The sequence below is a fragment of the Lemur catta genome, chromosome 1 (assembly GCF_020740605.2).
Source record: "Lemur catta isolate mLemCat1 chromosome 1, mLemCat1.pri, whole genome shotgun sequence".
NCBI lineage: Eukaryota > Metazoa > Chordata > Mammalia > Primates > Lemuridae > Lemur > Lemur catta.
The window spans coordinates 64,869,669-64,891,026 of NC_059128.1; the positions used below are offsets into that span (position 1 = coordinate 64,869,669).

Consider the following 21,358-nt stretch of genomic DNA (forward strand, 5'->3'; position numbering starts at 1 on the left):
CCTCAGAGTCCCCACATCCAAACGTTCTGCCCCTGTGCTGACACTTCCCATTTGGTCCACCCCAGTCCCTCGTGTCTCTCCCACGGTCCACAGTCCCCTTCCTTGGGAAGGGCGAAAGTGGGAGGCGATGGTATTAGGAGAGACAATCTGAGTGGGGGAGGAGGCCAGGGGAGTCTGGCTCGGGCACGGGAAGAGGCCGGGCAGTCCGGTCGAGGAAGTGGGAGGGGGCCAGCGGCGCCGGGAGGGAAGAGCCGGTCTCCCTGAGCTCTGAGCCACTAGCTTAGCGGCGAGCGTGACTCTGCAACCGGTCCCCCGGGCTCCCTCGCCGGGCCCAGCCCACTCAGCTGCGGCAGCATCGCGGGCAGTGAGTTTGGGGGACGGGGGAACCCGGGGCTCCTATGCATCAACCCCAAGTCCTGTTCCCCTGGCAATGAGTCTTTTGTTAGGGCACCTCCACAGTCTGGGTTGGAGGGAAGAGGAGGGAAGGATTGAAGAGTCCCCCCACCCCACCCCACCAGCTAGGAGCGGGCTGGGAGGCGGCAGGGAATCCCTGGAAGGAGACCGGATTGCCAAGAGGTTGGGGGCATGGGGTGGAAGTGGCTTGGAGCAAGTGAGAAAGGCCCAGTGGGGCCTCCTGGGTCGCAGGAGGTAACCTGTCGCCCGGCCCTCCCCAGCCCTGGGGATCGGGGCGGGGGAGACCATGGCCCGCCTCTTCAGCCCCCGGCCGCCCCCCAGCGAAGACCTTTTCTACGAGACCTACTACAGCCTGAGCCAGCAGTACCCGCTGCTGCTGCTGCTGCTGGTGATCGTTCTCTGCGCGCTCCTGGCGCTGCTCGCCGTCACCTGGGCCACGGGCAGGGTGAGCCGCTCCTCTGGTGCGGGGCCTCCTCCTGAGCCTCCTCTCTCCTGCCAGGTCGCGGGAGGCTCACTGCCTGGGGCGCATTTTCGGGGCTGGGATTTGTGGGGTCTTCTTTTCCTTGTGTTTTCTTTGCTGGGACCGAGAAACAGGCGTTGAGCTTTCCTACGAACTGTAGTGACCCAGGGCAAGTCACTTCACCCTTCTGGGCCTGAGTCACGGGGTCTGCGTAGAGAGGTAGCCGAGTCCTGGATCCTTCTGATTCCTGTCTGGGTTCTGACAGACCTTGGGAGCGTCTGTGGTCTACTGGTTCTACAATAAATCCATCACCGGATTTTCCGATTTTCCAGAGGGGAAATTCTGCTAAGGCCCTGGGGGAATTCATTTCCTGGTTTTCTCTCCCTTGTAGGGGATGTGGGGCAGACATACCCCACAGACTCCCAGAAGGCGCCCTCCATCTCTCTTTCTCTCTCTCTCCCTCTCCCTCTCGTTTAGCCCAAAATAAACCCATTTCCAGTTTCCGTTTGGGGAGGAAGGGGGTCTTCATTTCTGGAAATAGTCTGCTCTGGGTTTTCTTTTCACTCCTTGGAGGCAAGGTGGGAAAATCACCGGGCGCGGCCTATCCTTGTTGGTCCACCCCGAAGTCCGGGAAGAGGTGGGGACAAAGGGCGGGGACAGCGGTGACATTGAGGAGCCGAGGCAGGTGGCGAGATCGCAACCCTTGCCGGTGAGGGAGGTGCGGGGCGCTGCGGGGCCGGGCGCCCCCTGCTGCCCGAGTGCTGCTTTGCGCCGCCCTCGAAGCTTCGAGCCCAGGCTCCGGGGACCGGGAATATCCCGAGCTAACTGGCCAGATTTGGAGACATTCATCCCAAAGTGCCTTCTGTGAGACAGGATCTTTCGCTGGCTTCAGGACCCCACGCGGGTGCTATGATTCCCATTTGACAGATGAGAAAACTGAGGCTCAAAATGGTCATGGATTCACAAATAGCCCATACCGGGTGGGAGCCAGGTCTTCTGGGTAGAAGTCCCCGGCAGGCTCGGCCTTCGTGGCCGCATGCAAGTAAGAAACTAGGTTGAGCCATATGAGATCGCCAATTCTAGATAAAAACAGTAGAAACAGGCAATTTCCAAAGGTTCAAACTAATATGAATGGCAAGCGGAAGTGCGCTGCTTCATTTTCATACTTGAGTTTGAGACTTTTCAGACCTGGGCTGAGGGGCTGCCTGCTCTTCCTCTGTCTAGCTCGTTCCTCCTCGCCGTGGGCGAGCTCCCCAAGCTCCCGTCACAGTCCTGGCTCACGCACGCCTTCCCCACAGGAGCTGGCCGCAGACCCCAGCTTCCTGACCACTGTACTGTGTGCACTGGGCGGCTTCTTGCTGCTGCTGGGCCTCGCTTCCCGCGAGCAGCGACTGCAGCGCTGGACGCGTCCCCTGTCCGCCCTTGTGTGGGCCGCACTGCTCGCACTGGGCCACGGCTTCCTGTTCACCGGGGGTGTGGTGAGCGCCTGGGACCAGGTGAGGGGGCAGCAGGGGAAGTGGGGGCGGCCTCGGCCTCGAACCTGCACCAGGCCACGAGCAGCACGATGTAGGCCTTCAGCTTCCCGCTCCCCGCTCCAGGTGTCCTTTTTTCTCTTCGTCATCTTCACCGTGTATGCCATGCTGCCCTTGGGCATGCGGGACGCTGTGGTCGCGGGCCTCGCCTCCTCGCTCTCGCACCTGCTGGTCCTCGGGCTGTACCTCGGGCCCCAGCCGTACTTCCGGCCTGCGCTGCTACCGCAGGTGAACACAAAGTAGCACAGGCTGCGCCCAGGGCGGGCTCTGCTGTGCGCTCGTAGGCTCCTCTGGGGGGGCGGAGGTTGCTGAGCTGTGACTCCAAGAAACGCTGGACGTGGGATACGAACACAGACCCACAGTGCCCTTGCGGAGCTGTTAGTGCGATGCCTACTGATGCCAGAAGATGGTTCTGGGCCCACAGGGAAGGGAGTCGTGGTTTGCCTGCGGATGGGGGGCGGGTGGCAACAGAGGTGTGCATGGAACCTTCATGAGAATGTAAAATCGGAGCTTGAATAGTTTTGGGCGACGGCGCCAGGTAGGGGGTAGGGATAGTGGAGTGGTAGTCCAGACCAGAAACGAGAAACCTAAGCTCATGCTCCAAGGTTTCTAGACCTAAGAGGCGGTGTTGGCACCGCAGCCCAGACTGGAGCAGGACGCGCGGGCAAGGGGAAACGCCCCTATGGACCCCACAGTGTGGCACCACTTGTCCTGCAACGCTTAGGTCCCTAATTGTAAAGCCCAGTCCTTTCCAGCTGGTCTCTGAGACCGACTCCAGCTACCCACGCCATCCCCAACCCCATCTGGATCTGGCACCCTCTGAGTCTGGCCCTCACCCACAGCTGGCAGCAAACGCGGTGCTGTTCCTGTGCGGGAACGTGGTGGGAGCGTACCACAAGGCGTTGATGGAGCGCGCGCTGCGCGCCACGTTCCGGGAGGCGCTTAGCTCCCTGCACTCACGCCGGCGCCTGGACACTGAGAAGAAGCACCAGGTCAGCCCTGCCTAGGAGGCTTCTTCACAAGCTGAGTGGCTTTGGGCAGGTCCTTTGACCTTCCCTTTCCTCTTTTGTATAAAAGGTGGCTCTTGCCCGCCTTGGGAGGTTGTTGTGAGGTTCCAGCAAACTGAGGCTTATGAAGGCACTTTAGAACATTGTGCTATTAAGTGAAAAGCTCTCATTCAGGAGTCGGTACTGGAGTTCAGTCCCGAAAGGTGATCAGTGCAGGACGGGGTGATGGAGCCCTGCTGTGCAAACACAGGACCTAGGGGAGCATCCTGAAGAGCACCCAAGGGTGGGGCAGTGTGGGCTCCTGAGTGGTCTGGGGGCTGGGGATCCTAGCTTTAGGGTGCAGGAGGGTTGGTGCTCATAGTGACCTCCTCCAGGAACACCTACTCCTGTCCATCCTTCCTGCTTACCTGGCCCGAGAGATGAAGGCAGAGATCATGGCACGGCTGCAGGCTGGACAGGGGTCACGGCCGGAGAGCACCAACAATTTCCACAGCCTCTACGTCAAGAGGCACCAGGGAGTCAGGTATGAGGAAGGATGGCTGGAGGGGAGGGGCCTGTGGGCTGAGACCCTGGCCCCACTGACACAGCTTGCTCTGTGCAGTGTGTTGTATGCTGACATCGTTGGCTTCACGCGGCTGGCCAGTGAGTGCTCCCCTAAGGAACTGGTGCTCATGCTCAACGAGCTCTTTGGCAAGTTTGACCAGATCGCCAAGGTCAGAGGGTACCTCCCTCCCCACCCTCACCCTCAAACATCCCATCCTGGGGAGCCCTTTCCAAGGGAAACTCCTGCCTTATAAGATCCCAGTCTTACCTACTCCATAGTCCATGCGGGCTCCCAGATACTCTAGCGGAAGTAAGGAGCCCTCTCAAACATTCCCAGTCATGAAGCTGTTCATCACATACTTCAAACCTGGAAAGACCTCTCAACTCCTCTACAGATGTCCCAACCAAAATGCTCCCAAATATGCTCAGAGCCCCAACGTTTGTGTCTCTGGACACTAGATCTAGAGGGATGTTTTGATGCTCTATCCTTGGGAGGCCCTTCCAAGAGAAATTTATGCCCTATGCAACCTCAGCCCAGCACCCTGCTCAGGTCCCAGGGATGCTCCCAAGCAACAAAATCTTGGATCCCCCCCAAACCCCTCAATGCCAAAGCTGCTTCCATATGCCCGCATCTGGGCACACCCTACACATGCCAAAACTGGGAAGAGCGACAGACCTCCCAGCCCTTGGGAAACCCTCCTGAGAGAGATCTACATGGGAGACCTGTCAGCCCCATGTCAGGTGAAGGGAGTCCCTAGATCTGACCTAGACACTTGCAACCTTGGAAGCTCTTCAGGAATACCACACTCGCTCCCCACTTTCCCCAACTCCCTCCTACCCCTCTGGCCTCTAACCAGGTTCCTCTACACACCCACACACACACTCCCAGGAGCATGAATGCATGCGGATCAAGATCCTGGGGGACTGTTACTACTGTGTCTCCGGGCTGCCGCTCTCGCTGCCAGATCACGCCATCAACTGCGTGCGCATGGGGCTGGACATGTGCCGAGCCATCAGGTCAGCTCAGCGGGGCGGGCAGGAGGAATGCAGAGGATGGATGTGGCATGTGGTGGGTGCAGGCTGGTGGAAGTCCTTCTTGAAAGAAGGAGGGGTGTGGCACGGGAAGGGCTGAGGAGACTCAGATCGTCCCACGACTACTCTGCTCAGGAAACTGCGGGCAGCCACTGGTGTGGACATCAACATGCGTGTGGGCGTGCACTCCGGCAGTGTGCTCTGCGGAGTCATTGGGCTGCAGAAGTGGCAATATGATGTATGGTCCCATGACGTCACACTGGCCAATCACATGGAGGCAGGCGGCGTACCAGGGTGAGACCTGGGCCCCAAGTGGTTACAGTAGGAAGCCAACCAGGCCGCTTACATGCCGCCACCCTTTTCTTAGTTCCTTAAGCTGGACATGGTCCCATGTGGAGCTCAGGGAGATTCTGGGATGCAGGGAGAGGAGCTGGGAGGCACCTCCCGTAACACAGGGCCTTTCTTGAAGTCAGACGTCCAGAAATGATCTTAGACAGAAATGAGAGGTTTGGAGGCCTTCCCCACTGACTCCCACTGCCCACTCCTTGCAGACGAGTGCACATCACAGGGGCCACACTGGCCCTGCTGGCAGGGGCTTATGCCGTGGAGGATGCAGGCATGGAACACCGGGACCCATACCTTCGGGAACTAGGGGAGCCAACATACCTGGTCATCGATCCCCGGGTAAAAGCTCAGCCTGGCCCCCAGGGTCTGGCCCACGCAAACCAACCTGCGGGCCAACAGGCTTGATCTCTTCTGTGCCAGAGATTGAGTTCCTGAGTCCTAGTGGGGGTTGGGGACACAAGCCTCGAAGGGGGTTGAGGAGAATGGGGCATTGTCTGTGATCTTGACTCTCAGCCCTCATGTGCCCCAGGCCGAAGAGGAGGATGAGAAGGGCACTGCAGGAGGGTTGCTGTCCTCTCTGGAGGGCCCCAAGCTGCGCCCATCACTATTGATGACTCGCTACCTGGAGTCCTGGGGTGCCGCCAAGCCTTTTGCCCACCTGAGCCACGTAGACAGCCCTGTGTGCACCTCCACCCCTCTCCCGGTATGTGCACATTCATTGTGAGCTCCAGAGCTTAGGTAACCCCCGCCCTTGCCCTCAGGCACACTCCCAGCCTCCTCTACCCCCACCATTAGTGAGTCACTTAATAACTTGCAACATCCTAAGGTCCTGAACTGTCTGGTCACCCCAGTCACTGGTTCAGGCCCTTCCTTGCCCTTCCTTCTAGAGAAAGAGCAGAGATCACTGCTGTCCAAGCTCACCTCAGAGAAGATGCGGGGTCCCCATAGACACCATGTCCATTGCTCACAGCCTCCACTGGGGAGAGCCCCTTCCCCTGACACCACAAGGGCAGTAGACCACACTTTCTCCTGACTCTGATTCCCGTGCTGCATTCCCATGCCACCAGGAAATGTCTCCGTTTAACTCAATTCCTAAACTGCATGCTCTCTTCTTCAATTCCCCCAACATTGGGGAGTGGGGGGATGTTGGCAGCAGTGGTTCCAGAGAGTACTTAATCCCAAGCCTTACCATGGGGTGGGGAAGAGGTCAGAAGGGTTCAACTGGCAGGAGGGAGAAGAAGGAAAGATCCAAGGACCAGAAGACTGTTGCAGGATGAGGCCTCCAGGGTGGGGGTGGAGCGGCGTGTGGGGTTTGCTGTATACGCAGGGACTGTGAGACCACCTCGGGTGCAGCTGCCGTGGTAGGAATGCCCGCCAGGGCCCCTGCTAGACTTCCTGCCACTCTCCACTGGTGTGCAGGCTAGGGAGTATCAGGATGGAGGAGCAGGACCCCTTGTTCAAGAGTATATCCCGAGGCAGGACCTTACCAGCCCAGAAAGTCACTTCTCAGCCTCTGAAGTTCCAGGGGCTCAGTGAAATGTTAGAAATCCTGAGAATCACCATGAGCTTACTCTTAGATAATGCGGAGCTTTGAGCAGTGGGGCAGTGTTTGTGCTGGTGGGTACTATTCGTCCTTTCCTTCCTTCTGCATTTTTTTGAATACCTACTCTGTGGCAGGCCCTAGACTATAGAAATGAATAAGATGTTTCCCCACCTTCAAATAACTTACAGATGTTGGGGGGCAGGTAGGCAGTTTGAAAAAATTAGTCCCAGACATAGATGCATAGATGAGCACAGTTCTAGAACATACCATTCCCTCTCCGTATGTCTCTCTCCCTCTCCCATGCACCAGGTTTCAGTTTAGGGGCTGAGGTGACCCTGTGACTCTGCCTCCTTCACATGAGCCGAGGGGAGCAGGGAGGAACGGTCACTGTGCTTCTTGTACTGGCCAGTGGCCCCCAAAGCTTCATTCTCTCTCGGTGGTAGCTCTATCTGGCTGCTCCTTTCCTTTCTCTACATACGCCACGTTCATTCTGGTGGAGAGAACGACTGTAGTCAGGTTTATTTCCCTTCCTCTTCCCCTTTCTTCTCCACTCTTTGTTATCCGCCCTCACAACCCCAGCCTGGTTGACCTCAGGAGCGATCAGAGAGGAGTCACAGTGTTCTGCATTGTCACTTCAATTTAAACTAACAAGGATTTTTTTTGGCATCCAAGGGTGGTGGAAAAGTCCCTGCCTTTGGACTGTGCAGCTGTAAGGGAAGGTGGGGCAAAGAATGCACAGGCACTATAGAAGACAGAGTAGCCCAGTGAGTGACAGAAACTATGAGGAAATAAAGGGCAGAAAGACCCTGAGGTCTAAAGAGTCAGGAGGAACCTTGAAGGAGGAAATGGGGTTTGAACTTCCCCTTCAAGGGCAGCTGGGATTTGGGAGGGAGGAGAGAGAGAGAGACAGAGAGAGGACCCCGAGCTGTGGAACGCCCATGTCAGGGACCCACAGTGCAGGTCACAGCCTGCCTCCCCCTGGTGCAGCGCTCACCCCCCACCCCCGTGCTCTCCCAACAGGAGAAGGCCCTGGCTTCCTTCAGCCCCCAGTGGAGCCTGGACCGGTGAGGAGACCTGAGAGTTTGGCAGTGGGGCTGTCTGGATAACCCACCTCCATCCGCCCTGGGGGCTGCTCCTGCTCCGCCCAGATTCCTTTGACAGGCTTGGCTCTCACTGTGCAGGGGCCGCAGCCCCCGGGGACTGGACGATGAGCTGGACACCGGGGATGCCAAGTTCTTCCAGGTCATCGAACAGCTCAACTCTCAGAAGTACGGAGAGCAGAGAGGGCGGGGAGGGCCGGACAGGGCCCTGGGCTCACCGTAGAGGAGGGCGGCGCTCCCTGAGGGCCTGGCCACCCCTCCTGCCCTGCCCTGCCCTCTCCTCTCTGTGCTCACGTCCCCCACTTCCCACCAGACAGTGGAAGCAGTCGAAGGACTTCAACCCGCTGACACTGTACTTCAGAGAGAAGGAGATGGAGAAAGAGGTGGCTGGTGGGCGTGGGGGGCACAAAAGGATTTCCCAACTTTAGTCCTTGGCCCGGAGGAGGGGTCAGCTCTTGCAGTCCCCACCTCTCCTCCCCAGGTCTGCTCAGTTTGTGATCCTGGGGCGAGGAGCTTGTGCCTCTCTCCTGAAGGAAAGTCGCCCTATAGCTTGAGTTACTGGGTGGTGGTGAGAGGAGGGAGGGTAGTTCCCTGGGGAGCTGGTAGGGGCTACATGGAACTGACCTGGAGGGTGGGGTGGTGAGGCTGCAGAACTGCCCCTTGCCTGGGAGTGCCGCCTTTGAGATGATGGGCAGGCCTGGGGCCTTTCTATACCCCAACCTCCTCCCATGCAGTATCGACTGTCTGCACTTCCTGCCTTCAAATACTATGCAGCCTGCACCTTCCTGGTTTTTCTCTCCAACTTCATCATCCAGATGCTGGTGACAAACAGGTGAGGGAGGCCCTGGCTCTCACACATGGATCCCCTCACCCCCCCTGACCCTGGACCCACACTCTCTTCCTTTACCTCCTTCCCCTTAGCTTCAGGCACTTTCACACAGAGGGTACGCTGTTCTGGGGAACCAGTGATAATCACAGCCCTCATCTTAACACTGGAATTTCTACACAACCTGAACATTTTCACATGCCTGTCTCCTCTGGTGCTAACAACATCCTCATGAAGGAGGTTTCATTCCTGTTGAGAAATCCAAAAATCACAGCAAATGAGTGAGCTTAGAAAGTAGGTTCTCGTTCCTAGTCCACAGCTAAGAGTCTAAAACTCAGCCAGGTTAAAGAGCTTGGGCCTACGCTGGAAGTGGTGGCTCACACCTGTAATCCTAGCACTCTGGGAGGCAGAAGGATCACTTGAGGTCAGGACTTCGAGACCAGCCTGAGCAAGGATGAGACCCTGTCTCTACTAAAAATAGAAAAATAATCTAGGCATGATGGTGCAATGCCTATAGTCCCAGCTACTCGGGAGGCTGAGGCAGGAGGATTGCTTGAGCCCAGGAGTTTGAGGTTGCTGTGAGCTAGGCTGATGCCACAGCACTCTGGCCTGGGCAACAGAGTGAGACTCTGTCTCACAAAAAAAAAAAAAAAAAAAAAGAGCTTGGGCCTAAAGTCCCAGAGAGTGGTCGGACACAGTCTCTGCCACTTTTGTGAGGCCCCTACCCCTTACATTCCTGGCCCTGTGCCACCCCACCATCGCCCTAGACCCTTCAGCTTGCCCAAATATCAGGACATGATGTCTTTTACCAGCTCGGACCCCAGGGGCAGCTGGGCTGCTCCCCAGGATCACTCCGTACTTCTCCTCCAGACCACATAGCACCTTCACGGCACACAGGGACCATGTGGCACTTCAAGGCCTCACTCTTGTCTCCCTTTAGGCCCCCGGCTCTGGCCATCACCTATAGCATCACCTTCCTCCTCTTCCTCCTCCTCCTCTTCGTCTGCTTCTCAGAGCACCTGACGGTGAGATTGGCTGGGGGGTGAGAGTGGCAAGCTGGAGCCCTGGCTATGACCTGACTTGAAGAAGGCGCCCCAGCCCCACGGCTAAGACGCCCACACTTCCTCCACAGAGGTGTGTCCTGAAAGGCCCCAAGATGCTGCACTGGCTGCCTGCACTCTCTGGCCTGGTGGCCACACGACCGGGATTGCGAGTAGCCCTGGGCACTGCCACCATCCTCCTCGTCTTTGCCATGGCCATTACCAGCCTGGTGAGGGCAGGGGGACTGTATCCACGCCTCTCAGGGCATGCTGGACCTGCCAGGGATCGAAAGAAAACCCCCGGATTTGGGAGGGCAGCTGGACTAAGGCCAGGGGGTGCTAGAAATGTTGTACAAGTAGAAAGAAAAAAAAAATTAGTCACCCACAATCTACCATCTAAGCATGATTGTATCTAATAACATTTTGGTGAATGTCCTTCCCATGTTTTTTATATGTAGGCAGATATTTATTACTTAGCTCACTTGGCTGATTTTTCAGAACTTAGAATGATTTCTAGAATTCCATCCCTAGAAGGCACCTAGGAATCATCCCTCAGCCAAGGTGCAGAAGAGGAAGCTAAGGCCCAGGGAGGTTAAGTGGCTGCTGAGAACTCACACAGTGGATCCCCGGGAGACTAGTTCTCTTGACATGCCTCCGTCGACCCCTCCCCCTCGGTGAGGCCCCCAGTGCTGAGGCCCTCACCAACCAGTAATAGTGGAATGAGTCTGGCCCCTCACCCTTTGGATGAGTCTGGCCCTGACTCATTGCTGGGTCGGCCAAACCCAGCATAAGCCACATTGTGCGCAACGAGCTGCCTGCCCCTTCAGCTCCACATCTCCTCCGCAGTTCTTCCTCCCAGCATCATCGGACTGCCCTTTCCGGACTCCCAATGTGTCCTCCATGACTTTCAACCTCTCCTGGGAGCTCCCGGGGTCCCTGCCTCTCATCAGCATCCCAGTGAGTGCTCCTACACAGCCCCGAACCCCCTTCTCCAGATCCTTCCCCAGCTCCCCACCTACCTCCTTGGTTGAAGAACACTCCATCCCGTGGATTAGGACAGACAACATAAGACACACCCAGTGTATGTGTGTATGACACCCCTCTGTCCCCTAGACAGGACCTGGGTCAGGGAGGGACTGGATCCTCGGTGTCCTGACCCCCTTGCCTGTCCCCGCAGTACTCCATGCACTGCTGCGTGCTGGGCTTCCTCTCCTGCTCCCTCTTCCTGCACATGAGCTTCGAACTGAAGCTGCTGCTGCTCCTGCTCTGGCTGGTGGCCTCCTGCTCCATCTTCCTGCACTCCCACGCCTGGCTGTCCGACTGCCTCATCGCCCGCCTCTCTCTGGGCCCCTTGGACTCCAGGTGTGCATGGCTGCTGGACAGAGGTGGCTGGGCTCTCTGGGATAGGGGCGAGATGGGACACAGCAGAGTTGTCCTCACCTCACTGACCTGAACCGGGCAAAGTGGGAGGGAGGCTGAGGCCTTCATGGGCCCTAGGGGCAGGGAGGAGGCCATCAGGAAGGGGCAGAGCGATGGGCAACCCTGATCCATGGCCCCCTCAGGCCGGGAGTGCTGAAGGAGCCCAAACTGGTGGGAGCTATGTCCTTCTTCATCTTCTTCTTCACCCTCCTTGTCCTGGCTCGGCAGGTAAGTCACCCAGCTCAGCCTTCTGGGGCCTCCTCCCTATGAGTGGTGAGGCTGGGGTCCCCGTATTTGTGACTTGGTCTCTCTCGTCTCCAGGGTTGAGCCCAAGTGGTACACCCACTGGGAGCTTCCAAGTGAGGCTTCCTGCTCCCTTTCTTTCTCCTTCACTCCCCAAGGGGCGTGCCCTCAAGTTCTCCCACCCCCAATCTGGGAAAGCCCGGGCTTAGAAAACACCTGCCTCCAATTCCGTGCCTCTGATCTGTGTCTGGTTTCAAGGGCAGTCTCTCTCCGAGGATAGCTGCACCTTAAGCCTATCTCTAAACTAGAGGTGGGGCTGGGGGTGGTTTCAGGCATGGTGGAGAGGGCGGAATGAATGCTCAGGAGCTGGGCCTCCCCTGCACTGTGTCTCCCCAATACCCCTCTGGTGACCCTCCCCAGAATGAGTATTACTGCCGCCTGGACTTCCTGTGGAAGAAGAAGCTGAGGCAGGAGCGGGAGGAGACAGAGACAATGGAGAACCTGACTCGGCTGCTCTTGGAGAATGTGCTCCCTGCACACGTGGCCCCCCAATTCATTGGCCAGAACCGGCGCAACGAGGTGACTCCTGAGCCCCCGGTGCCATGGGCACTAATTTCTGATGAAAGTCTTGGCCCGTGGCCCATCCTCCCTGGACACCCCCACAGTGGGTCGCCCAAGCCCTTGTCCCTGTCAGATGCCTTCATTTTCACAAGATCTCAGGCTCTGTCTTTGGTGAGCACAGAATTTCTGCATTTCCAATTCTTACTTGGAAGGAGTGTCTTCTCTAACTCACGGCCACACCATACCTCCCAGAAGCTTAGTCAGTGTTGATGGGAGTTGTCTGGAAGATACAGTCCACCCATCTCTCTAGACCTGCACTATCTAATATGGTAGCCATTAACCACAGGTGGCCATTTAAGTTTAAATTTTAATTAGTTAAAATAAAAATTCAGTTCCTCAGTTGGACTGGCCACATTTCAACAGCTACACATGGCCAGTGGCCACCATATTAGACAGCACAGATAGAGAACATTGCCATCATTGGAGAAATTTCTATTGGATGCTGCTGCTCTGATCCTCAAAAACCTTGCTCTAGTCAGACCATCAGAAAGTTACCCACATATTTGCCCCATCTAATTTATACCACCACACCTGGCCCTCTGCTATGGAAATGCTCTTGGCCTATATTGAGGAGTATTAAAAGAAACAGCTCAGGGGCTATTTCACAGCCTATTCCTCACCACCTGCTCTGCCCTTAAGATCAGGAGTAATTCCACTTCTGGCTTCTCCCCTTATAGACACAGGGAATCTTGTAGCTGATCTTGTTTCTCTCTTCACATTGGTTGCTAAAAATCTGAGAGCCAGAATAATCTAGGACTAACAAGGATTCCGTGGCACCCATTTGTGAAGCAACCTCAGATCTGATTGATCTGAGTCTATCTTTATTTTCCTACCCATATTTTCTCCTTGCCCTATATTCCCTACTGTTGCTTTATTTTATCTTCCATATTGCGGCTATCTTTGTAAGGTGACTTAACTGACTTAACATCTTTCAGCAATAAGATAGGATATAAAAATAATTCCCGGCCAAGTGCAGTGGCTCATGCCTGTAATCCTAGCACTCTGGGAGGCCGAGGCGGGTGGATTGCTCAAGGTCAGGAGTTTGAGACCAGCCTCAGCAAAAGCGAGACCCCGTCTCTACTAAAAATAGACAGAAATTAGCTAGACAGCTAAAAAATATATATATAGAAAAAATTAGCTGGGCACGGTGGCGGATGCCTGTAGTCCCAGCTACTCAGGAGGCTGAGACAGAAGGGTTGCTTGAGCCCAGGAGTTTGAGGTTGCTGTGAGCTAGGCTGACAGCATGGCACTCTAGCCCAGGCAACAGAGCGAGACTCTGTCTCCAAAAAAAATAAAAATAAAAATAAAAAATAATTCCCACTGACACGATCCCAGTTCTAGGCATGACTCCCTTCTCATTGCCATCAGGTGATCCTGAACCAAGTGTCTGTCTCTCCTGGAATCACAATGAGATCCAATCTTGACTCCTGAGTCGCATCCCTGGGGTTCTCTGGCCCTATTTCTCTCCCCCTCTCCCCACCCTTCCTAAACAGGGGGACTAGGAGTGTGGACACAGGGAGGAGAAACTTGTGGAGCCCCAGAGGGGAGGAACATGACGTGGACCCCTCACTCCAGTCTCCTGCCCTCCCAGGACCTCTACCACCAGTCCTACGAGTGTGTCTGTGTCCTCTTCGCCTCAGTCCCGGACTTCAAGGAGTTTTACTCTGAATCCGACATCAACCATGAGGGGCTAGAGTGTTTGCGGCTGCTCAATGAGATAATTGCTGATTTTGATGAGGTGACAACTCCAAGGTTCTCCCAGACCCTATATCCTGGATTCTAGAATTTCTCACCAGTTCCTCCTTCCACTTTGCTTTCCTGGTTACGATGCCAATCCTCCCCTCCCTAGCACCCCCTCTCCTCCTCATCCCCCAGCTCTCCCCTCTCCAGCAACATCGCCCACTGCCAACTCCCTCTGTCCTGCCTCCTTCCCCACTTCCACAGCCTGGTCCTGTAGCCTCCAAAGGCCTGGGGCTGGGCTGCTGGGAGAGGGGAAGAAGAGAGCAAGAGAAACTGGGACAGGCTCCCTCTCTATGCAGCTGCTCTCCAAGCCCAAATTCAGCGGAGTGGAGAAGATCAAAACCATCTGCAGCACCTACATGGCAGCCACAGGCTTAAATGCCACCTCGGGACAGGATGCACAACAGGTACCCTTCCTCACCTACCAACCTTCTCCAGGCTCTCACTGATGGGTCCCTAAGTGGGACTTATTCCTGTGCCCTCATTGGCCCATCCTGGGGGGGGTGGGCATTGCCAGGATGGTGAGCGAAGCTGTAGCCACCTTGGCACCATGGTGGAATTTGCTGTGGCCCTGGGCTCTAAGCTGGACATCATCAACAAGCACTCATTCAACAACTTCCGCCTGCGTGTGGGTGAGGACCCTCCCCTGCCGGGGTGATCTGGCATCTCCTCACTTTCCCAAGCTCTCCCCACTCCAAGTCCTTTGTTAGCTGCTCCCAGCTCACTCCTGGACTGCCTTTCCTGACTCACTCCCTGGGATGGGGCATGAAGCTGCTGAGCCAGGAGCTGTGAGGTCCCCCTTCCCTAAGCCACACTCCTCCAGCCTTAGAGACCTCACCTCTCCTCTAAGGCCCCCAGGCCCTTCTCTCTTCTCTCCAGTTCCTTGAGCCTCCTCAAAGTTCCCCTCATCAGTGTCCCTCATTACCACACCCCTTATCAGGGTTGAACCATGGACCAGTAGTGGCCGGAGTGATTGGGGCCCAGAAGCCACAATATGATATTTGGGGCAACACAGTGAACGTGGCCAGCCGCATGGAGAGTACAGGAGTCCTTGGCAAGATCCAAGTGAGGGAGCCACATGGGAGGCATGGGGGGAGGAGGGAGAATAGGGTCACCCCCATACTCCCTTACACCCCTCTAATTGTAGGTAACTGAGGAGACAGCCTGGGCCCTGCAGTCCCTGGGCTACACCTGCTACAGGCGGGGTGTCATCAAGGTCAAAGGCAAAGGGCAGCTCTGCACCTACTTCCTGAACACAGACTTGACACGAACTGGACCTCCCTCAGCCACCCTAGGCTGAGACCCCCAACCCCTCCAAGATCCTCAGTAAAGAGACTCTGGGATATCTGGGGCCAGCTGATGTCAGAAGTTGCTGATATAGCTGTGGATCACCTTCTCCTTGCCCCTCAGCAGGATGGCGTCTTGCCAGGCCAGATTGAGAGAAAGTGTGTGTGTGTGTGTGTGTGTGTGTGTGTGTGTGCGCATGCTAGAAGGAAGTGATTCTTCTCACATGCTCAAAAAGAGGGCTGTCTCAGCCTCCCTGCCTGCCTGCCAACCTGATTCCAGTATTTTGTACACCTCAGAAGCATAAAGAATTTAGCCACGTGGCTCAAACAAGGATTTGTCCTTTCTTGTGCCCCACCCACAAATATTGGAAGGGAATATCTGGGGAAACGTCATTTGACCTTTATTCATTCAACAAACACCAGATAAGCACATATTATGTGCTTACTGTGCAGAATGGGCAAGAGGCCTGAAAATAATCTACCAGGTCTCTCCCAGTTTCAGCTGCTGTTCTCAGACTGGCCCACCCTGATTTCCGGTAAGGACCTGGAGATAGTTTGGGGCTCTCCTGTCCTCGGGCCCATCAGAGGCACTCCTGCTTCCTTTCACATCCTTCCGTGCAGACGCTGACCTATTGGTGGGTATCATGGCATCGATGTTTCACTCTCATGGGCTCATATTTTTGGGTCCATGGGAGATATCTTGACATCCTAGTTTGTTGCATATCTTGCACATGGATTTTTGGTTTTGCTCTCCTAGTCACTATTTCATTTTTTCGTGGGAAAGATACAAAAAGTACATTGCTGCCACTGCTACTGCCATCTTCCTAAAATTTGTCAGACCAGAGCTGGGCCAAGGTTCTCTAAGGTAACAGTCACTCCTAGGAAATAATAACGCGTCTCTTTCCTATGGGAATCTTTGCTTCCTAGGGCTGCCCGTGGCCACATGTTGCCGGGACGGGCAGATGCTGATGTGCAGGATTCTAGGGCATAAGATCTGGTGGTGACTTGGTCTTCAAGTGAAAGAGGAAGATTACTGGCAGGAAGTTGAAGTCATGCTAACAAGGATACTTATCACAGGCTTCAGGGAAGACTGTTCACAGCAGTGTTTTCTCAGAAGGTCCCTGAGTCACAGATTCTGGAGTGACAAAGCTACATGCATGGTCTTCCTGGACAAGCTCCTTTAGGAGTCCATAAACTGTGTTTTTCTAAGTATGATCTGCAGACCACCTACTTCAGAATCAAGGGAGGGGGGTTCTATGTCTGTCTTTGTGTCCCTTCCAAAATTGTAAATCATGGGGAACTAAAGGATGTGACTCTCAGCTACTGAGAGAAACCCTATCAGGACGCCTGCAAGCACCCCAATGGCCCCTAACACATGCCCCACTTGCAGGGTTGACCCGACTTCAGACTTCAGTTTTAGTGGTAAAGCTGACCACAGGAGCCAGGCTGGAGCATGCGCTCACTCTGTCCTCTCTCGCCCCATCCCTCCCTCTTCCTCTGCTCCACCCCCGCCGCCACGCCCCTGCTCCTCCTCCGGGTACAGAAATGGGTCAGCCCGGAGTGGGGGAGTGGGGCACTCCGCTGGGAGGAAAATGAGCATCCTTCCACCAGGCCTAGTTCAGTTCGCTTCCCTCGGCGGGGTCGGGCTCCGGAGACGCGGGGGCGCCCCTCACGGTCTGGCCCAGGGTGCCCCCGCGGCGGGCGCTGGACCCCTCGGAGCCCGTGCCGTCCAGCAGCTTGGCGAGGAAGCCCACGCCGGCCGAGCGCAGCAGGCCGCCGCCGGCGCACGCGTACAGCACGGGGTTCACGCTGCTGCTCAGGAAGGCGAGCGCGATGAGCACTTTACGGGCCAGGCTCAGCCGCTGCCCCACGGGCCCGGACCCCGCAGGCTGGCCGGCCAGCGCGCGGCCCGCCTCGGCCAAGTTCACCGCGTGGTAGGGCAGCCAGAAGGCCGCGAAGGCCAGGATGATGAGCGCCACCAGGCGCCCGGTGCGGCGGCTGCGGCGGAAGCGCCGGGCCTGCAGCCGGCGCCCGATGTCGGAGTAGCTAGCCACCACGACCATGAAGGGCAGCAGGAAGCCCGTGACGGCCTCGAAGAGCAGATGGAAGGCCCTGTGGCCTTCGTTGGTGTAGTTCAAAGAGCAGTGCAGGCTCCTGTTGTTCTGTACCGAGATCACCGTGCGGTACACGAGGACGGGCGTGGCCAGCAGGAAGGACACCACCCAGATACCTGCCAGCACCCGCCTGGCAGTCGTCTTGGTGCGCAGCTTCTGGGACACAAAGGGGCGGGCCACCGCCAGCGAGCGGTCCAGACTCATGGCGGTGATCAGCAGAACGCTGGCGTACATGCTGACTCCGCAGATATAGTGGCACAGGCGGCAGCCGGCCAGTCCAAACCTCCAGGTGCCTCGGGCCAGGAAGTGGAGGAAAAAGGGAGCAGTGAGCAATACAGCCAAGTCGGCCAGGGCCAGGTTCAGCACCAGCAGGGCAGTGACGGAGCGCTTCCGCATCCTTTTCAGGATGCTCCACACCACAAAGCTGTTGCCAGGGAGCCCCACAGCCAGCGCCACCGACAATAGGATGATAGCCAGCGCAAAGATGAACATGACATTAAGTGAGGAGGATGCTACAGGAGAGGTAGTGTTTGTTGCCATTGGAGAAACCTGGAGAGCAAGGGCGGACACGCGCATGAGGGTAGAGGACAAGAGGAGCAAGGGTTTCCTGACATCCTGTACACACCTAATCTGAGTACTCTGGTCTGTCTCCCAGGTCAGCAGCATCAGAGGCACCTCGGAAATATACGGCCCCCATCACCGCCTGATCCCCTGTCTTAAGGGGATCTGGTTGAGTAGAAAGACTAGTTTCCTAACTGGGCCATGGGGCCCCTTCCTGCCCACAGACCCAATTGCAAAATGCACAGTGGTGGCAGCAGCAGCATTTCCGGACCTTTTCAGCCTCTTTCCCTTAGGAGACCTGAAGCCCCCAACCAGTCTGGGAGGCTTTCCTCACCAATTCTGCACCTTTGAAAGGCTAGGTCATCTGTCCCCTCCCAGGCCGTTCGCCCCTCAGTCCCACTGACTTCTTCCAATCACCTACCCACTCTCCCCAGAGATGCCCAGGGTCACCAGGAATAACAGCTATGGGGAGGAGTTCGTGGACAGGCAACGGGGACAAATCCTCCCAACTCTTTTTACACTGGCCAGGCTTGCTTTGGGGATTCCTTTGCAGTTTCTCTCATGGCTGCACCTGTCCCACCCCCACCCCCACTCCCAGGATACTTACTTACAAGCTTTGCCAGGGACTGTTTGGAAGGTGGTGCCAATCCCAGGGTCAGGGCAAAGTGGTGTAGCCTATCCCTGGATCTGTCCCAGTGCCAGGGTCCTGGCCCCGGGTCTGGGTGCTGTCAGCCAAGTCAGCCAGAGAGGAAGTGCTACCGAGCAGGGGAGGCAGAAGACGCATCTTCCTGAGGGTGGGGCTGAAACCCCCACCCCTCCCTTCACTAGGAGGGGGGAAAGTCTTTGTGTTCCAGGGCAGTTCACTGGGGAGGAGGACTCTTGAGGCATGAGGCAAGATGAGAAGGGGCAGCGAGAGAGGAAAAAGGGGGTGGGGGAAGTGAGTAGGCTGGGGTGTGGCCTCCAGATGCAGGTCTAGACTGGAGAATTCGAACAAAGTAATGAATTGTATCATGTAAGAGAAGGAGGGCAGGAAACCAGAAAGGAGAAATGGGTTCAGATTAAGAGGCTAGAATACTGGTATCTTTATATCTTGTGTGAATAATGTAGATTTTTAGGTTAATAGGAAGTGTAGGTTAGAACTGTAGGTTCTGGGTTTGGGTTTGGGTTTGGCAACATCATGGTTTAAAGAGGGCATGTTGGTGAATCCCGAAGAGGGCAGCACCCTGCCTTTGGCTTCAGTTCAAGCCATGACGTAGGTTGTGGGAAAAGGGCCATCATCCAGCACCCTCCATCCCACTCCTTACTTGAAGGGATTGGTTCCATTCAGGTCAACAAATTCTCCAATCTCTTTGGTAGAAGTCTAAATCCAGATGGTCTTCTTGGTATCACACAGAATGCCAATTTCTTCCCTTTCCCCCAACCACTTGCCTTGCACTTGTCCATATGGTTACCCTGCCAGGTCTGGATTTAAGATCTGGGTGCTGGGCAAGGAGATTGGAACCACCTCTCTCCTACCTTCCCATGCCTACTGCCCAGTTCTCCTTTAGACACACAGAGAAGGTCAAGGCTAAGGTAGGCTGGGCTGAGCATGAGGAGTGGGAGTGAGGGGTCAGGAGCTGTGATGCCTCATGCCCACTCTGCCAAGAGAGAAAGCCAGGAATGTGGAAAGGTAAAAAGCCCCAAAAGGGTCACCCTTCCCTTCCCTGTATGCAGAGACATCTCCTTTCCTTGAAGTCTCCTGTAGAAGCTAAGAACTAAAGATTCCTTCCTTCAACCTGACCATGAGCCTTCCGGCTTCCCTTTCTACTCTGTCACTTCTCAGGAAAGATGCAGAGTGTAATGGTGTAACGGCATTTGCTGAGGTCCCTCACCCTTTCCAGAGCCCCCTTTTTTGAGAAAAGCCAGAGCAACATTAACCCAGCAACTGTCAAGCAGAGGATATGATGAAAAGAAATGGGCTGAAACCGCAGCAAGAACTGAAGGCAGAGTTGAGGAAGGGCTTTCTGATCACACCGGGTGTGTGAGATGAGGAATATGTAACAGAGGAAGTTAGGGAACTTCTGCCCCAGCACACGAGGTCAGAAAGAAGCCCTCGAAGTCTGTGTTTGAAGACAGAAGCTTCTGATAGAAGCTCAGAGTTCCAGGGGTCAACCAAAGGCCGATTCAGATAAAGACTGGGTTGTCTATTGGGCGCGGTGGCTTATGCCTGTAATCCTAGCACTCTGAGAGGCTGAAGCAGGAGGATCACTTGAAGTCAAGAGTTTGAGACCAGCCTGAGCAAGAGTGAGACCCCATCTCTACTAAACGTAGAAAAATTAGCTGGGTGTGGTGGCGCATGCCTGTAGTCACAGCTACTCAGGAGGCTTAGACAGGAGGATTGCTTGAGCCCAGGATTTTGAGGTGGCTATGAGCTAGGCTGATGCCACGGCACTCTAGCCTGGGTGACAGAGCAAGACTCTGTCTCAAAAAAAGAAAAAAAAAGACTGGGTTGTTCTTGCCTCCTATCTCAAGCTACTCCCCACCCTTATCTCCCTTGATGACCTTTCTTCCCCCTACCCAGGACTAGGCACTCTAAGCATATACCCTGATGTCCTAGCTCAGAGGTATACTCCAATCCCGGTTTTGGTGGCTCTGGCATGACCCTGGGGACTGGATTTCCTTTGCTCTTTCTGGCCTCTTCTAGGAGGAGTGTGAACAGTCACTAAAGCAGAAGCTGGGGTGATGGTCAGGGTAACCATTCAGGGACCAACCATCTGAGTTTCCTGGGAGACTGATGGGGCTGGGACAATGGATTTTCTGGGCCAAGTGGGATGAGTTGGTCACGTAGTGATCACATGTGTGTGCACATGGATCTCCCCTGAAAAGAATCCCATTCTGCATCCCCTTAATAAAACATGTCACGATCTAGAACAGTTTTTAGACTTAGAGGTAGATCCCAAATGTTGGGGCTGAGAAGTATTGGGGAAGGGATTAGGAACAGCTAGCAAAGTCTTGGGAGGAGTCAATACTTGGCAAAGAGAAAAAAGAGAGAACAGAGAGGTGGCACCTTCTGAAAAATTCTTCCTGTCGTCTCCATATTCCCATGATTCCCCATACCCCCTCATCCTCAACCCCCAAACTTCCCCTAGTTTAGTGACTGCCTGCTCCTGGGTTCCTTTTCAAGTCAGGTAGCCTTTGGGGGAAGGGTCAGATGGTGAGAGAGGAAGGTAAGTCTCAGATTCCCAGGGCCCCTACACCATTCTTCACTCCTTGTGTGCCTCTCTCCCACTGTACCAACCACAACACAGACAGGAAAACTTTCCTTTCAAACCCCACAGATTCACTTTCTCCTTCCAGAGCCAGTTTCTTCCCCCAGGAGGCTCTTGTAGACCCAAGAATGGATCCCATTCCCACCCCTCATCCAAGCTCCCATACCTTTCCTTCCTTTTTCTCTCTTCATTTCCAGAGTGGTTGTATGGGTTGGCCTGGAAGAATCAGGGCACCTGGCCTGGGGAGGCCAGGGCAAGATGCCACTGAAGGCTGGCACTGCCCA

The 21,358-nt window shown here is 55.6% G+C and overlaps 2 protein-coding genes across 5 annotated transcripts; one reads left to right on the plus strand and one right to left on the minus strand.

Annotated features, from left to right (window-relative positions):
• The first annotated feature begins 266 nt into the window (after nt 1-266).
• ADCY4 (adenylate cyclase 4) lies at nt 267-15,219 on the plus strand. 3 transcript variants are annotated; one of them, XM_045569679.1, is made up of 26 exons: nt 267-364; nt 675-859; nt 2,173-2,370; nt 2,473-2,634; nt 3,249-3,398; nt 3,788-3,936; nt 4,015-4,126; nt 4,846-4,973; nt 5,124-5,282; nt 5,540-5,672; nt 5,863-6,036; nt 7,897-7,940; nt 8,058-8,144; nt 8,290-8,359; nt 8,711-8,808; nt 9,743-9,827; nt 9,935-10,072; nt 10,689-10,799; nt 11,020-11,204; nt 11,405-11,489; nt 11,925-12,083; nt 13,717-13,863; nt 14,165-14,272; nt 14,383-14,497; nt 14,806-14,930; nt 15,013-15,219. In XM_045569679.1, the coding sequence occupies exons 2-26, from the start codon at nt 701-703 to the stop codon at nt 15,163-15,165; spliced, it is 3,234 nt and encodes a 1,077-aa protein (XP_045425635.1). In that variant the 5' UTR covers nt 267-364; nt 675-700; the 3' UTR covers nt 15,166-15,219. The 3 variants fall into 3 exon arrangements, with proteins under 3 accessions (XP_045425635.1, XP_045425624.1, XP_045425644.1); XM_045569668.1 differs by having other exon boundaries at nt 269-859; nt 2,453-2,634; XM_045569688.1 differs by having other exon boundaries at nt 269-859.
• Nucleotides 15,220-15,529: 310 nt separating this feature from the next.
• Nucleotides 15,530-18,718, minus strand: LTB4R (leukotriene B4 receptor). 2 transcript variants are annotated; one of them, XM_045569752.1, is made up of 2 exons: nt 18,438-18,718; nt 15,530-17,814 (listed from the first exon to the last, which is right to left on the minus strand). In XM_045569752.1, exon 2 carries the CDS (start codon nt 17,803-17,805, stop codon nt 16,765-16,767), a length of 1,041 nt encoding a protein of 346 aa, XP_045425708.1. In that variant the 5' UTR covers nt 17,806-17,814; nt 18,438-18,718; the 3' UTR covers nt 15,530-16,764. The 2 variants fall into 2 exon arrangements, with proteins under 2 accessions (XP_045425708.1, XP_045425699.1); XM_045569743.1 differs by having other exon boundaries at nt 18,434-18,718.
• Between the last annotated feature and the right edge of the window lie 2,640 nt (nt 18,719-21,358).

Coding starts and splice junctions, on each gene's coding strand:
- ADCY4 (XM_045569668.1), top strand. CDS start 586: ATGGGGTGGAAGTGGCTTGGAGCAAGTGAGAAAGGCCCAGTGGGGCCT. Junction 2,635..3,248: donor GGCCTGCGCTGCTACCGCAG/GTGAACACAAAG, acceptor CCTCACCCACAG/CTGGCAGCAAACGCGGTGCT. Junction 8,360..8,710: donor AGAAGGAGATGGAGAAAGAG/GTGGCTGGTGGG, acceptor CCTCCCATGCAG/TATCGACTGTCTGCACTTCC.
- LTB4R (XM_045569752.1), bottom strand. CDS start 17,805: ATGGCAACAAACACTACCTCTCCTGTAGCATCCTCCTCACTTAATGTC.